The sequence below is a fragment of the Mixia osmundae genome (genome assembly GCF_000708205.1).
Source record: "Mixia osmundae IAM 14324 unplaced genomic scaffold scaffold_7, whole genome shotgun sequence".
NCBI classification, from domain to species: Eukaryota; Fungi; Basidiomycota; class Mixiomycetes; order Mixiales; family Mixiaceae; genus Mixia; species Mixia osmundae.
In genome coordinates, this window is record NW_014575557.1 from 354762 (window position 1) to 366686 (window position 11925).

At 53.8% G+C, this 11925-nt stretch overlaps 5 protein-coding genes across 5 annotated transcripts; 1 reads left to right on the top strand and 4 right to left on the bottom strand.

Annotated features, from left to right (window-relative positions):
• Positions 1-763: 763 nt before the first annotated feature.
• Positions 764-1290, bottom strand: L969DRAFT_88805 (uncharacterized protein). Its single transcript, XM_014711463.1, has 2 exons — positions 985-1290; positions 764-937 (listed from the first exon to the last, which is right to left on the bottom strand). The coding sequence occupies exons 1-2, from the start codon at positions 1135-1137 to the stop codon at positions 836-838; spliced, it is 255 nt and encodes an 84-aa protein (XP_014566949.1). The 5' UTR covers positions 1138-1290; the 3' UTR covers positions 764-835.
• L969DRAFT_51184 (uncharacterized protein) lies at positions 1243-2032 on the bottom strand (the record flags this gene model as incomplete). The annotated part of the gene is made up of 4 exons (XM_014711464.1): positions 1243-1276; positions 1333-1548; positions 1598-1814; positions 1861-2032. 4 exons carry the CDS (start codon positions 2030-2032, stop codon positions 1243-1245), a joined length of 639 nt encoding a protein of 212 aa, XP_014566950.1.
• On the bottom strand, positions 1938-3184 carry L969DRAFT_530975 (uncharacterized protein). Its single transcript, XM_014711465.1, has 4 exons — positions 2804-3184; positions 2549-2747; positions 2299-2499; positions 1938-2249 (listed from the first exon to the last, which is right to left on the bottom strand). The coding sequence occupies exons 1-4, from the start codon at positions 2985-2987 to the stop codon at positions 2204-2206; spliced, it is 630 nt and encodes a 209-aa protein (XP_014566951.1). The 5' UTR covers positions 2988-3184; the 3' UTR covers positions 1938-2203.
• L969DRAFT_95451 (uncharacterized protein) lies at positions 3160-4931 on the top strand (the record flags this gene model as incomplete). The annotated part of the gene is made up of 2 exons (XM_014711466.1): positions 3160-3366; positions 3423-4931. The coding sequence occupies 2 exons, from the start codon at positions 3160-3162 to the stop codon at positions 4929-4931; spliced, it is 1716 nt and encodes a 571-aa protein (XP_014566952.1).
• A 199-nt stretch (positions 4932-5130) lies between these two features.
• L969DRAFT_18383 (uncharacterized protein) lies at positions 5131-10864 on the bottom strand (the record flags this gene model as incomplete). The annotated part of the gene is made up of 4 exons (XM_014711275.1): positions 5131-5263; positions 5317-8320; positions 8372-9620; positions 9668-10864. The coding sequence occupies 4 exons, from the start codon at positions 10862-10864 to the stop codon at positions 5131-5133; spliced, it is 5583 nt and encodes a 1860-aa protein (XP_014566761.1).
• Positions 10865-11925: the final 1061 nt, after the last annotated feature.

Below are 11925 nucleotides of genomic sequence, written 5' to 3' on the forward strand. Positions count from 1 at the left end.
GTATAGCAGGACATATAAGTCGCATACTTGTCGACCGTCACGCCAGATTGGGGATCTGATGTAAGCCAGACAGTGATCGTGGATTGCGTTATGATGCGGCAGCAATTTTCCAAGCCGGGTGGATTGGCGGGCACGCTGAGGGTTTCAATGTCGAACACCACTCGTCTTGGTCCGTACAGCTCCGATTGACGCAGTCGCTCGATCCCAACTCTGGTCGCCTGCGCCTTGGCAATCAGGCGTGGATTCAGGCTGCGCTTGTCGACTGACTGCCTCCACGGCATAAGTATCCGTCAAGACGCCCGGAAACTTGCGAACGATCAATATGATCTCGCTAGCCTGGCCGTATAAGCCATGTCTATCCCGGCGAGCAGCGATCTTACGGAGCCAATTGAGTCTCAAAGAATGTTCTGACTGATGACTTCCATTTCTCTGTTATGTAGCGGCAAGAACCCTGGCTTGACTGAGCTGCTGCATCGACCTTTCCGAGGAGTTGTACCTTGATCTGGCCTCGAATGTGATAGATGATTGGCTCAGGCTCAAAGTTGCCAGCTACTGTAGTAGCCAGCCAGCAGGTGACAGCACTCAACACAATGAAGCTTCGGCCAGGCCGCATGAGGACAGCCGAGAGTTCTGCAAGACAGGAGGTAGAGGCGTGGCAGCACCACGTATAGGTGAAGATGGCAATCTGTCCGGTCAGGAGCTGGAGATCTGCGTCGATGCAGATGAGAACATTTTTGACGCGACACGTACTTTACCTACATGCCTCTCACGAACCGAGCCGCGACAAAGGCCGCTTCATTCTGCCGATATAAAGACGACATTTGATGCATTCGATTTAAAGGTTCGACAGGATCTGACATGCTTCCTCGTAATATCGAGAAACCAAGATCGAGAGGACAATTCTCAATATGAGCGGGCAGACGGTAAAAGAGGCCAGCTGCATGGCTATCAGGAATCACATGATGACAATGTGCATACACTCACGATCACTAGTAGACAGCGCCGGTGCACTGAAGCGATCGACTTAAGGGTCGCGATTTTATACTCGATATGAATACATGCACTCATCAAGAGGCCGTAGAGCGTCAGCTTCCGAGCATGTTTTTGTGTGCAAGCGCAGCTCTTCAACGGGCACATGCTCATGGATCGGCACGCGCCGCGCAATACGATCTGCTCTTGCCGAAGAAAGGCATCAGATATTGGCCGTATTGAAGCATTGCTCGCGTAGATCTGACAACCCGCTCACGAATAGTAAGGTGTGGATGAGATCGTCGGTCTGCACAAACCCGTTAATTTCCATGCGATCGCCAGCAGGACTTATGAGGGGCCTACCGAAGTCTCGTACCGACGCAGTCTGCAACGAACACGAAAGGTTGCTGCGGATGATCCAGAACTTCGTAGCAAGATTTTCCACTCACACTCGAGCGTTTGTGAGGGTTGCAAAATCCCATGAACGCGCCGCCGTCTTCTTCTTCGCGCTCCGTATCATACTGTCCTGCGCCATTGTGTGGATTGAGGTAGAATTTGACGCCAAAAGCAGCCTCGCAGCTGGTTTGTCTGAGCGCGATCCAAGTGCGCCGGTGAGTAAGGCGCTTACCATCCCGGATACTCACCTCCTACGATAGTAGAAGTGTAGTCGTCGAATCGCATACCGCGATAGTCGGGTGTCGGAGGATGCGTGCCACCCTCATAGTACCTGTCGTATTCAATCCTTTTGCAGTCACCTTGAACGCACAGGGGCAGGTCCTGTGCGTCGATAGGCACTTTGAATGATACTTTGCTGGTGGTCCATGAGCGCCAAGTGTGTCGCGTGACTGCAGGCCTAGTGAGCATGCGCTCATAAGTCGATCGCTGACTGACTGTCGTATTTGTTGCCTGCCACGCTGCAATATCCTGCGGAAGACCAGCCGAGCGTGAAGATGTAACCGAGAGGGGTCGCTCGTTCACTCATTTCCGATGCCGGAGTGGACGTCACTGGCGATGCTGCGGCCAAGCTGATGGATATCAGCAGGAAAGTCAACAAAACGAGCATTGTGTCGTGTTCAAGAGTATAGTAGAGGGACTACGAAAGCAAGGACATCAGGACAGGGTCCGTTGCGATCGGCGTCCCCCTGCGACGCGAAGGAATTGAAGCGTTATCGTTGCATCTCGCGAGGTACCAGAATGAGGAGACCTGCAACCGCGTCGAACATCACAACCAAGCTTAAGAGCTAGACGACGCATAATAAGGCGTTGAAGTGATACGCGTTCTACCGAAGTGGTCAGCTGCCATTCGGATTGGTGCTCATCAAGACTGACTTGACTGTTCTCGTTTGCAGACAAGGTTGGAAGAAGAGTCCGCCTCCGGTTGGTTTGAGGACATCAGCGCACAAACGACCGTCCGGTGTCTTTCGATCTTCGACGCACTCTCCGAAGAATTCACCTTGCTGCATCGGGTCGATCTCGCCCTCCCCAGTGTGAGGGTTGAGATAGAAGTAGATAAAATAGAACACATCGCAACTGGCGATTGTAGTCAGCTGTGTGCGCTGCTATATCTGAAATGCTTCACCAGCCGGCATAACCATTCCACGTGACGCCCAGGCTTCCGTCGACATTTTCAAGCCAATAGGCTTGCCTGCTTTCAGCGTAGTGACCGAGGCCAGTGACCTTTTGGCAGGGACCTTTGACGCAGACAGGGCGTTCACCTGGCTTGATCGAAACCCTAAAGGTGATCGTTTGCTGGACGGACACTTGTATGCTGTGCACGGCTGCGAATAAGAATTCAGAGCAGAAGACAGGAGACAGGGAAAGAAAGTCGACTGACGATCCCATTGATGGAGAGCAGAGACTGAGCAAGCTCCTACTGCTCCGTAGTGAAGCGTGAAGAAGTGACCAGCCAGCACTGATCGTTCCGAGAGCTCCTTGCCAATCTCCTGGACCGGTGACGCTGTGATGCTGAGCATGAGCGCAAAGAGCAATAGAACAATCATCTGCGCCACTGCAGACATCTCTGAAAGCTGTACGATATGAGGCACAAGAAAGGGCGCCTGTCGACCTGTCTGACCCCTTGGTCGTTTGTCCGCTAGTGTCTGAGGAGGCAGCTGACAACACTCTGAGACGATGGCCAGGGCATGATGCTTTCAGACTTGAAAGGGATCGCAGCGGTCAATATACAACATCATGCATCAACTGGCTCGAGTGGCAACGAGCCACGTCGCGGTCGATCAAAGCAATACCAGTAGGGCTACGAGGAGAGAGGTGATTGCCAGCATGGACTCGCTCTCGGTAGAGATCCAGCTGCTCATACTGAGCTTCCTCCCGGCAAGGGCGCTCTGCCGGGTCTGCCAAGTCAATCACGTATGGCGAGAGCTCGCGCAAGATCAACAGGTACGCTCTCGCCCGCGATCACCACGTCCATCAACCAGACTGACTGCCCCTCACAGCTTTGGCGATCGCTCTATCTGCGGCACTACAGAGAAGGCGATGCGCTGGATGAGCTACCGTTCGGCAGCGCATCGCCTCAGCCTTCGTGGAAAGAAGTATTCAAGATCTCGAGGAACTGGGCCAATGGCTCTGCGAGTAGCTCGGCTTTGCTCTCGCTCCGATCCGCTGTCCTTGATGCTAGACTACCCATCGATCTCATGCTCGAAGGAGAGCCAAGCAGACCTTCCGCGCGGGCTACGACACAGCCGGAATACGAGAAACCTGATACGATCGTTCAGCTCTTTGGCCGACTCGTCTTTACAGCCTCGAGACTGGACTCTGTCGTCAATGTGTGGAGGACAGATCCAGTCTCTTCCTTGCCTGAGCGGTTGGGCGCAATCGTATCGCCCGGCTTGACAGGACTGTCAGAGCATGCCACCGTCACAGAAATGCGCATCGATAGCGCGCCTCGCAAGAACCCGCGTTCGCTCAGACTAGCTGTCTTCTTCGCCAGAGGTCACTTCTCGATCTTTACCATCCAGGCAGACACAACACTCAGCTATACAGAGTCACTCTTCCAATCTGCACCTGCCCATGCCGACTCGATCGCGCTCTCGCGATTTCATTTCCCTTTACTCGTCACTTGCAGCACGCAGTTGTTTCTCATCAATTTTTGGAGGCTAGCAGAAGACAAAGAAGGATTAGCTGCAACGCTCTCTCGTCCTTCTTTGCGTTCGTCTTCATCCTGGTCGCCTGCCGTGCTGTCTTTGCAGCACCTCTCGCCCGATCGCGAAGCACGGCCAGTGGACCATAGCTGGCCACCAAAGAAGCGGTCTCCCTCTTACGAGCCATTGCCTGTCGGTCAAGATCGATTCAAGGTCGTCTTGGCCTTCACAACCCCATACTTTGCCGAGTGGACTTTGTCGGTGCAAGAATTCGTCTTATCAATGACGACAAGCTCGGACAAAGTCTCGATCGTCAGCAGGCATACCACCGCTCTGCCGACTTCGTTTTCTCAGATCAGGCACACTTCTCGCAGCAGGACACGCGCGCGTGCTGCGCCGCTGATCAGTCACATCGAATTGGCCTTGCCGTGGATTGTAGCCTCCCGCAACGACAATACGATCGATGTTTATTCTCTAGCAGACATCGATGAGCAACTGGTGTTACTCCCTCGTACACAGCTTTTCGGTCATGCGAATGCAGTCACTGGCGTCGCCGTTTCTGCCGACGGCAAATGCGTCTCTGGCAGTTTTGACGGCAGCTACCGGCTCTGGGATCTGACGACTACCGCAAGTCGGCCCATCAGAATAGTCGCTGCCTCAGAAGACCGAACGGAAGACGACGTTGAGACGATAGACTCTTCATCCTTCCAGCTCGCGTCGGCGGGCGATCTGCTCAAAGACAGCCAATCTGGCGCACCACCGCAAAACAGGATCCGCAGTCTTGCCTTCGATAAAGAGAAGATCGTTGGCATTCGCTCACTGGCAACTCAGAGCGAGGATCTGCAGGTGCTGAGCTTTCTGTAGGAATGCATTGTCTGCCCCTAGAAAGACTGCCAGCCGCCTGGATCGATTGATGAGTCCATCATGCGCGCTACTTGTGTGGCAATGCCGTGGTTCAGCCACAGTTTCTTGATGTCATTGTAACGGCTCTCGTCGAGAAACGTCGGCTTGTGACGCCTACACGATATCTTCAGCAGGCGTTCTACTCGACAGCAACTAGCACTTACCGCATACCGAGATCGGTCTCGCCGTGGGCGTCGAGATACGGCGCGGGCAGGAGGCAGCCAACGCCTTCGTGCAAAAACAGCACTGCTGATTTCTGCATGAGCAAGTAAGCTGCGACATTGCCGCCGCATCTGAACATCGCAGACCTCAGCACAAGCTGAGACGGCAAGAGAGGAGGACATACTGCCACATATGCGTGTTGCATTCGCCGAATTGAGACTCGTCTTCGAGCTGTTGCGTACAGCAGAAGCTCTGACAGCAGACGAGCTCGCCGCAGAACAGACACAGGCCGCCATACTGGGGTGCCTCGTTGCAGGTCTGACATTTGCGCCGAGCAGTGACTTCGATGAGTTCGCCAAGGCGCGATGGTAGGCGTACGAGTTCATAGCTCAGTGGGAAGGGTAGCCAGCAAGCATTCCATCCCAACGGACGCTCGTCTACGGTATTGTACTTGTGTTCCTGGACCCGATACCAATTCGAGAGCCAGCTATCGAGCACGTCGCGCATCGTCCGCTTCAGAAGCGTATCGTCTTCAGCCATGCTGACCTCTGCATCGAGCACTGAGGTGAGCGTGACGAGATTGAGCTGCTGCATGAGCCAGGCGTATTCGCCAGCGCAATCGTCATCGCGCTTAGCTGGTACAGCATCCCGCTCGATGATCATACGCAAGCGGTAGACCGAACGTAAGAATGGCAAAGTGAATCGATGTAGCAAGTTGGTGAAGAGCCCGTCGTTGATTGGGCCGAGACTCGCCGAGATGCGTTGGACATATGCATGACTTTGATGAGAACCTGCACCTACTCGGCTGAGGGCCGCCAGAAGCATAGGCTTAACGCGGTGCAGACCAAGCGCATGATCTTCTTCTGCAATCTCGTTCGGCCAATCGATATCGAACGGGACAGCGAAAAGTTCGATTATCGCGTGGCTCGTCCTGATGAGCTCGACGAAGTACAAAAGTCGACTCGCGTGCTCGAAATCCTCTGGCGCAACGGCTGCTAGTTCAACAAGCGAGACCAGCGGAGATCTGCCAAGCGCCGGTGATGCTGGAGTATCCGCATGCAGCCGTGATCCGATGGCGAAACGAACGATTTCAGGCGCACGTAGGGACGAAATTTTATGCTTCGCCAAGGAGGACAAGCAGTCGAGTAAACTTGTCATCAGTCGACTAGTTGCATCATCGACTACGCCCTGCTCGAATTGTGCCGTGCCTCGGCAGGCTACCTCACCGGCTGCTAATGTGTAAGCAACCAGATCAGCAGGTAGATACATTCCGCTGTCTGGCAGTTCTGGATCCCGGCGAGACTCAATACTAAGTGGGAAGGTTACAGCTAGTAGCCGCTTGAGCATGTATGAGTCGCTCTCCGTCACGCCAGTAGCCTCGCTGTCGATGCTTGAGTGGCTGTCTTGCCAGCAAGTCAGCTCGTCCCAGGGATCGCCCATCAGCAATGTTGCGCTGTAAACCATCTCGAGATCGTGGCCGTCGTCTTCCGTGTCAAAATTGCTCAGCAGCCAGTCGACGGTATCTTGACCACACGGATCATTTGCGCGAGGAATCGCTTGTTTCTCTGACCTGTCGATCACGGGTAGAATGACATTGCAAAGCGACTTGCAAAGAGGGCAAATATACTCGAAACGGTCCACGTCTTCCGGGTGTGCTCGCAAAGGCTGCTGCTGATGGCGAAGTGCCACAGATCGGAAATAGACTTCGAAGCATCTGATGTGCATCATGTGACCGCAGGCTGATGCATGAAGGCCAGGTCGGCTAGCATGAATAGGATAGCCCTGTGAACATCCATATGCTGGATCGATGTCAAGCATACGTCTCCGATCCGGCGTCGCAGGTACATCCAACGATCGGGGCGAATTGATGACGTCCTGGAGGATGCAACCATCAGGTACGATCTCGCGGAGGATCTGACTGCTCTGCACGGATGCCAGGCTGCCGAATGCCCGACTCTCGTTAAAAGCTTCCTGGCATACGATACAGCTGCCAAAGTCTTCTCGCTCTATCGTCATATCCTCGCTGTCTCCGTCGTCGCTGTCAGCCTCTGCATCGATGTTGGTATCGAGGAAGGTCTGCTGCGCGGCTGCAAATTTCTGCATGATGGCGGCCTGTCTAGCTTTCGCTGCACGCCGTCGAGCATCCAGCGCATCACTGGCCTCGTCATCTTTCGCTATTATCCGTTTGACAGGGCGACCGAGGGTCGATGCAGACTCGGGATTGCTCTTCTCGACCTGATCCAGTATCCAGGCAATGCGGGTACGATTGGCTGTCAGCCGCGTATCGCTCTCGAGTCGTACTAGCAGGCAGCCGAGCGAAATCGTGTCTTCCTTAGCGGCTAGCTGAGTATCCGCAATAGCCAGGGATGCCGCTTCAGGGCAGTTGATGAGACAGAGTGCGAGAATGTGGAGCGCTTCGTCAACAACGACTTCTGCGACTTCTGTATGATGCAGAGTGGCGATGATGATGCAGCGACCGATCATGAGGTAAAGCTCTGAACTTTCGTAGATACGTTCGAGATCGCCTGCAATATCAGTTGGTAGAGCGGTCGGCGGATCAAAGTCTGGAGTCTTATGGCCATTTTGCGTGCGATGAGCAAGCAGAATCTTGTCTGCTTCCTCCTTCTGATTACGAGTGTATCTATGATAGTAGGGGTCGACTTGATCAAAGTACTGAGGTCGGAGGGTATAGGTGCCTTTACCGGCAGCGCTATTCGGCGCTCGATAGATTGCAACTTGTTGCAGGACGCTGTCAAAGCTCGCATCGCTTGCTAGGCGATCAGGCAGCTTTTTGATCATATCAGAATAAGCGCTTTGACCCAAAGCGAGGATGTGGACGATATCGCGCTCTATACAACGCGTGACAGACCAACTCGCGAGGTTTGACTGCTCACTGAGCATCGTGATAAGGAGACCAAGCAGTTCCTCCGTCATCACGGTGAGTTGGCCAGGATCGTAGTCGCCTTGTGCCACTGTGTCCGAGAGGTACGATGTCAGTCCAAAGCGGTCGATCAGAGCTGCCATGACTCCCGCCGGAGTAGATGCGAGCATGAGTTGCACAAGGTAGACGTCTTGATCATATGCGCTTTCTCGGAGGTTGATTTCGCGATAGTGAAGCTGTTGCGCGCGGATTGCAAAGCCATTTCGAACCCACAGCCCTGCGCGAATCTGTGCAAGCAGCGCAAAGACTGTATAGACCGGTGAGCGCACTTCTCTGCTGCTCCAGTAAGCAAGCTCACCTCTAATCGCAGGTTCGATCGTATGCAAGTACGAAACGTCTTGTCTCTGTCTCTCGAGCCGGCCGAACGATTGGAGAAGCTTGGGGACGGGTGTGCTATGCTTGGCTCTCAGACATCTGCACAGCTCTGCCAAAAGCCAGCTTAAGGGATTGTGGAAGCTAACGGGCTCTTTCGCAACTTCGAAAGGAAGTATGGGAAGCATTTGACCGCCAAGAGCGATGTGTGAGATCGATGCGCCATCCAGCCCAAGCAAACGACTGCTGACAATGTGGATAGCCTGTCCGATGGATTCCTGTGCGCCTCGCAAGAAGCTTTCACCGAACGAGCGAACAAGCTTTGCCAACTGAATGGTGAGATTGAATGCAGTAACCCAGGTGTCTGATTCGTACTCGACATGCTGTCCCACAGCGCGCACACTCGGGTTCATGCCAGTGAAGAGCGAAAGGAAGAGCGTCATGTCGACGACATAGACGTGCGGATTTCCACAGATGATGTCTTGTACGCCAGGTGATGTCAGGAGATGCGAAAGGTCATTGAACATGTGAAAGTATTTCTTGTATTTGAAGCTTGAGCTTTCCGGATTGATCTTGAGTGGTCCATGTTCAGCCATGAGTTGGGAAACTCGCTGAGACGAATACGAGTCGAATTCGTCGATAAAGTATGCGCACAATATGCCCAGGACGGTCGAGAAGAAGTGATGCTCAGACGTCAAGTGTGCAGCCACACTCCTGACCGTGACTATCTGTACGCTGAAGAACAGGACAGAATTTTCTGGCTCTCGATCGGTATTGAGGAAAGCGGTGACTAGACTGAGGTAGACGGCAGCGAATTGCTGGCCCATGCAAGCCTTGACAGCCTGACTAGTGGCGAGAAGTCTCACGTAGAGCGTGCGCAGGTCAAGTCTGGCTTGTTTCCACAGATGGTGATCACAGAGTAGCATGAGCTGGAATATCGACAGGCGTGGCTGGCTCGCATGACCTCTGACGGGTCTCAGCGGGCAGCGTTTCTGCAAAGCCTCTGGCATAGGTGCAAGCAATATCTTTGCGAGCGTTTTCCGGAGTAGCAAGCTGTCTTCGCCGACGCTAGCATCGACGATGTCATTGAACAAGGTGATAATCTGCCCGCAGACGGCTTCGAAGAAAGTCCAATGCGCCGAGCGCACATTGACAGCCAAGTCGATCGAAGCTAAGCTCACGGCCGCTCTTTGCAATTGCTTGACGTTGTCTGTCACGAGTAGCACCACTCGTCCCTATACGAGCGTCAGTGGAATCTTGTAGCTATCACAAACGTGCTCACGTAGGAGTCAACGCGCATCGCAACTTCCATGCCGTCTAGCTTAGAGCGCTCTGGAAATGTCTCTCTAATTTGCTCGATCACGTCTGCATATGAATGCTTTTCGTCGTTCCATAGGATCAGGGACCACGGCCCTGCGCCTATCGGCGCAAAGCTGCCCGTTGCAAGCGCCGGAGCAGGAGCTGGTCTCGTCGGCTCGGCAAAGCTGCCCGACCGAAGCAGTCTCGCAAGAGGCGAAGATCTCGAGGTCGGTTGGCCTAGCACGGGTAGCGCGGGCGTATTGAAGGATTCGACAGATCGCCGCAATTCCAGAGGTGAAAGCTGTGTGCGGATCATGTCTGCATTGACTGGTTCCGCGATGGCCTCTGGCGTGTGTGCGAGTGTGTAGGCCAGGAAGTGGGCTAGACCCGTTAGGCGTTCCTCGAGATCCATTCTCAGGCTTTCGGGCGTGAATACTGCTTCGTCATGTGATGTAGACGAGGAGCTTGAGGATGCACCCGCAGCCGCATGTAGACTACACGATGCACCTTGATCCCATGCTTCGACGTCACCGCAGTCGCAACATCCACAGCCGCTTGTATGGATGCTGAAAGTGATCTCGTGCTCGCGATGAGACGAGCTATGAAAGCATTTAGAACAGAGCACGACCGAATCATCTGCGCCGCATTGCAAACATCGATAGACTGTTTCGCCTTTCTTGAATACATGACCGCAAGGGTGTCCCCTACGGCTCGCAGAATATTCTGGCTCCTCGTTGTTTTGAGCTACCTCGCGTTGTGAGGCGGACAGCGACCAATTCGGGTCTTCAGACTGATGCGCTCCCCTGAGCCCGACTGGGGTCGCAAAGAAGTAGGGTAAAGCATGCTCAGAATCAAGCGCAAAGGCGTAGAGGTGCCGTCTGAGCGTGATGAGGTAAGCAGGATCGCCTCTCAAGTCTACCAAGCTCTGCAAAGAGACGCTCTGAACGTCCGAGCTTGCGTTGAGACCTTCTGGCGGATCAGAGTAGCTTAGTCTTCGTCTAGTGCGCTGTGGACTGGCAGATACTCGCTCGTTAAGTGAAGCCGTCGTGATCGGTATCGAGCGATTGTAGCTTGCCAATGCTGGCTCTAGCGTGGTGCTTCTCGGCGGCGGATAGTGCACAACATAGCTGGTCCTTTGACCTTCGTCACTGAACAGCCTGATCCAATCGTCCAGGCTCATCTTGTAGGCGTGCCTGCTGTCGCTCGTCGCTCGTCAGACTTCGTTCTAATATTCTAATTAGGACGCGCTCGTGATCGATTGATCATATCATGGCTTTCAAGACACCCATATCGACCTGCCCTGCTGGGCATCTCGGTCGCGACTTCACCCTGGCACTTCTACTGTCTGCTTTGCGCAGAAGCGTCAAACGTATCTCTTGTGAAAAGATGTTCTTCACTGCTTCATGCTCAACAAATGCAATGCATTCATACTTTAGCTTGACTTTAGCTTGCTCGGAATATTGTATCTGTCTGAGTATCTTTGTGATACTTGCAGCGCAGCGCAGCCTGAGAAGCAGTCAATCGGTTTCAAAGCGCTCTGGCGTTGCGGACAGGAAGAGAGCAGCTGAGAGGACCTCGATCAGCCGAAGTCATATCGTGCAAGACCCGTCCGTATTCTGTGTCGATGAGAGTCGATCGGTCACACAAGAGCGTGAAGTAAATCGGGCCCGAGGTACTCACACCGATCCCCTCTCTCGACTCTGGCGATTCAGCACGGTTCGTGATGTGCTTATGAAAACTCGCTAGCACCCCATCTGACGTGCCACTTTGGAAAGGGCTGCTAGAGGTCTGCTTTACGCTCTTGCCCGCATCAAGATGCCTGGAGGAAGTTGCATCTCGAATACTTACACCGATCGACTAGCTCGGCTAGCACGTCAGATGAGGTGCTAGCGAGCGTCTCAGATACACGCCCAAAATGAGGCGCCGAAGAGTCGAGAAAGTCGAGCGGCGAATGCATCTAAGTGGTTGGGTATCTTGGTCTCCTCGTTGCAAGCGAGTGTCTCAAGATACCCGCCAGCACGGGGGTCAAGGTAGAGCAGCTACAATGACGGCGAGAGGCCCACATCTTCGATGCCGATTCGCGTCGCCGTCGAATTTGCCAGTAAGTCGAGCGGCGAACGCATCTAAGTGGGTGAGTACCACAATTAAGTGGTTGAGTATCTTGGTCTCCTCGTTGCAAGCGAATCTTTGAAGATACCTGCCAGCACGGGGGTCCAAGGTAGAGCAGCTACAATGACGGCG

Excerpts from the sequence above, each read along its gene's own strand:
- L969DRAFT_88805 (XM_014711463.1), bottom strand. The coding sequence starts at position 1,137 with ATGTGCCCGTTGAAGAGCTGCGCTTGCACACAAAAACATGCTCGGAAG. Across the intron at positions 938-984 it reads GGCGCTGTCTACTAGTGATC|CTGGCCTCTTTTACCGTCTG; the intron begins GTGAGTGTATGC and ends ATAGCCATGCAG.
- L969DRAFT_530975 (XM_014711465.1), bottom strand. The coding sequence starts at position 2,987 with ATGTCTGCAGTGGCGCAGATGATTGTTCTATTGCTCTTTGCGCTCATG. Across the intron at positions 2,748-2,803 it reads TGCTCTCCATCAATGGGATC|CCGTGCACAGCATACAAGTG; the intron begins GTCAGTCGACTT and ends TCTTATTCGCAG. Across the intron at positions 2,250-2,298 it reads CTGCAAACGAGAACAGTCAA|AACGCGTATCACTTCAACGC; the intron begins GTCAGTCTTGAT and ends CCACTTCGGTAG.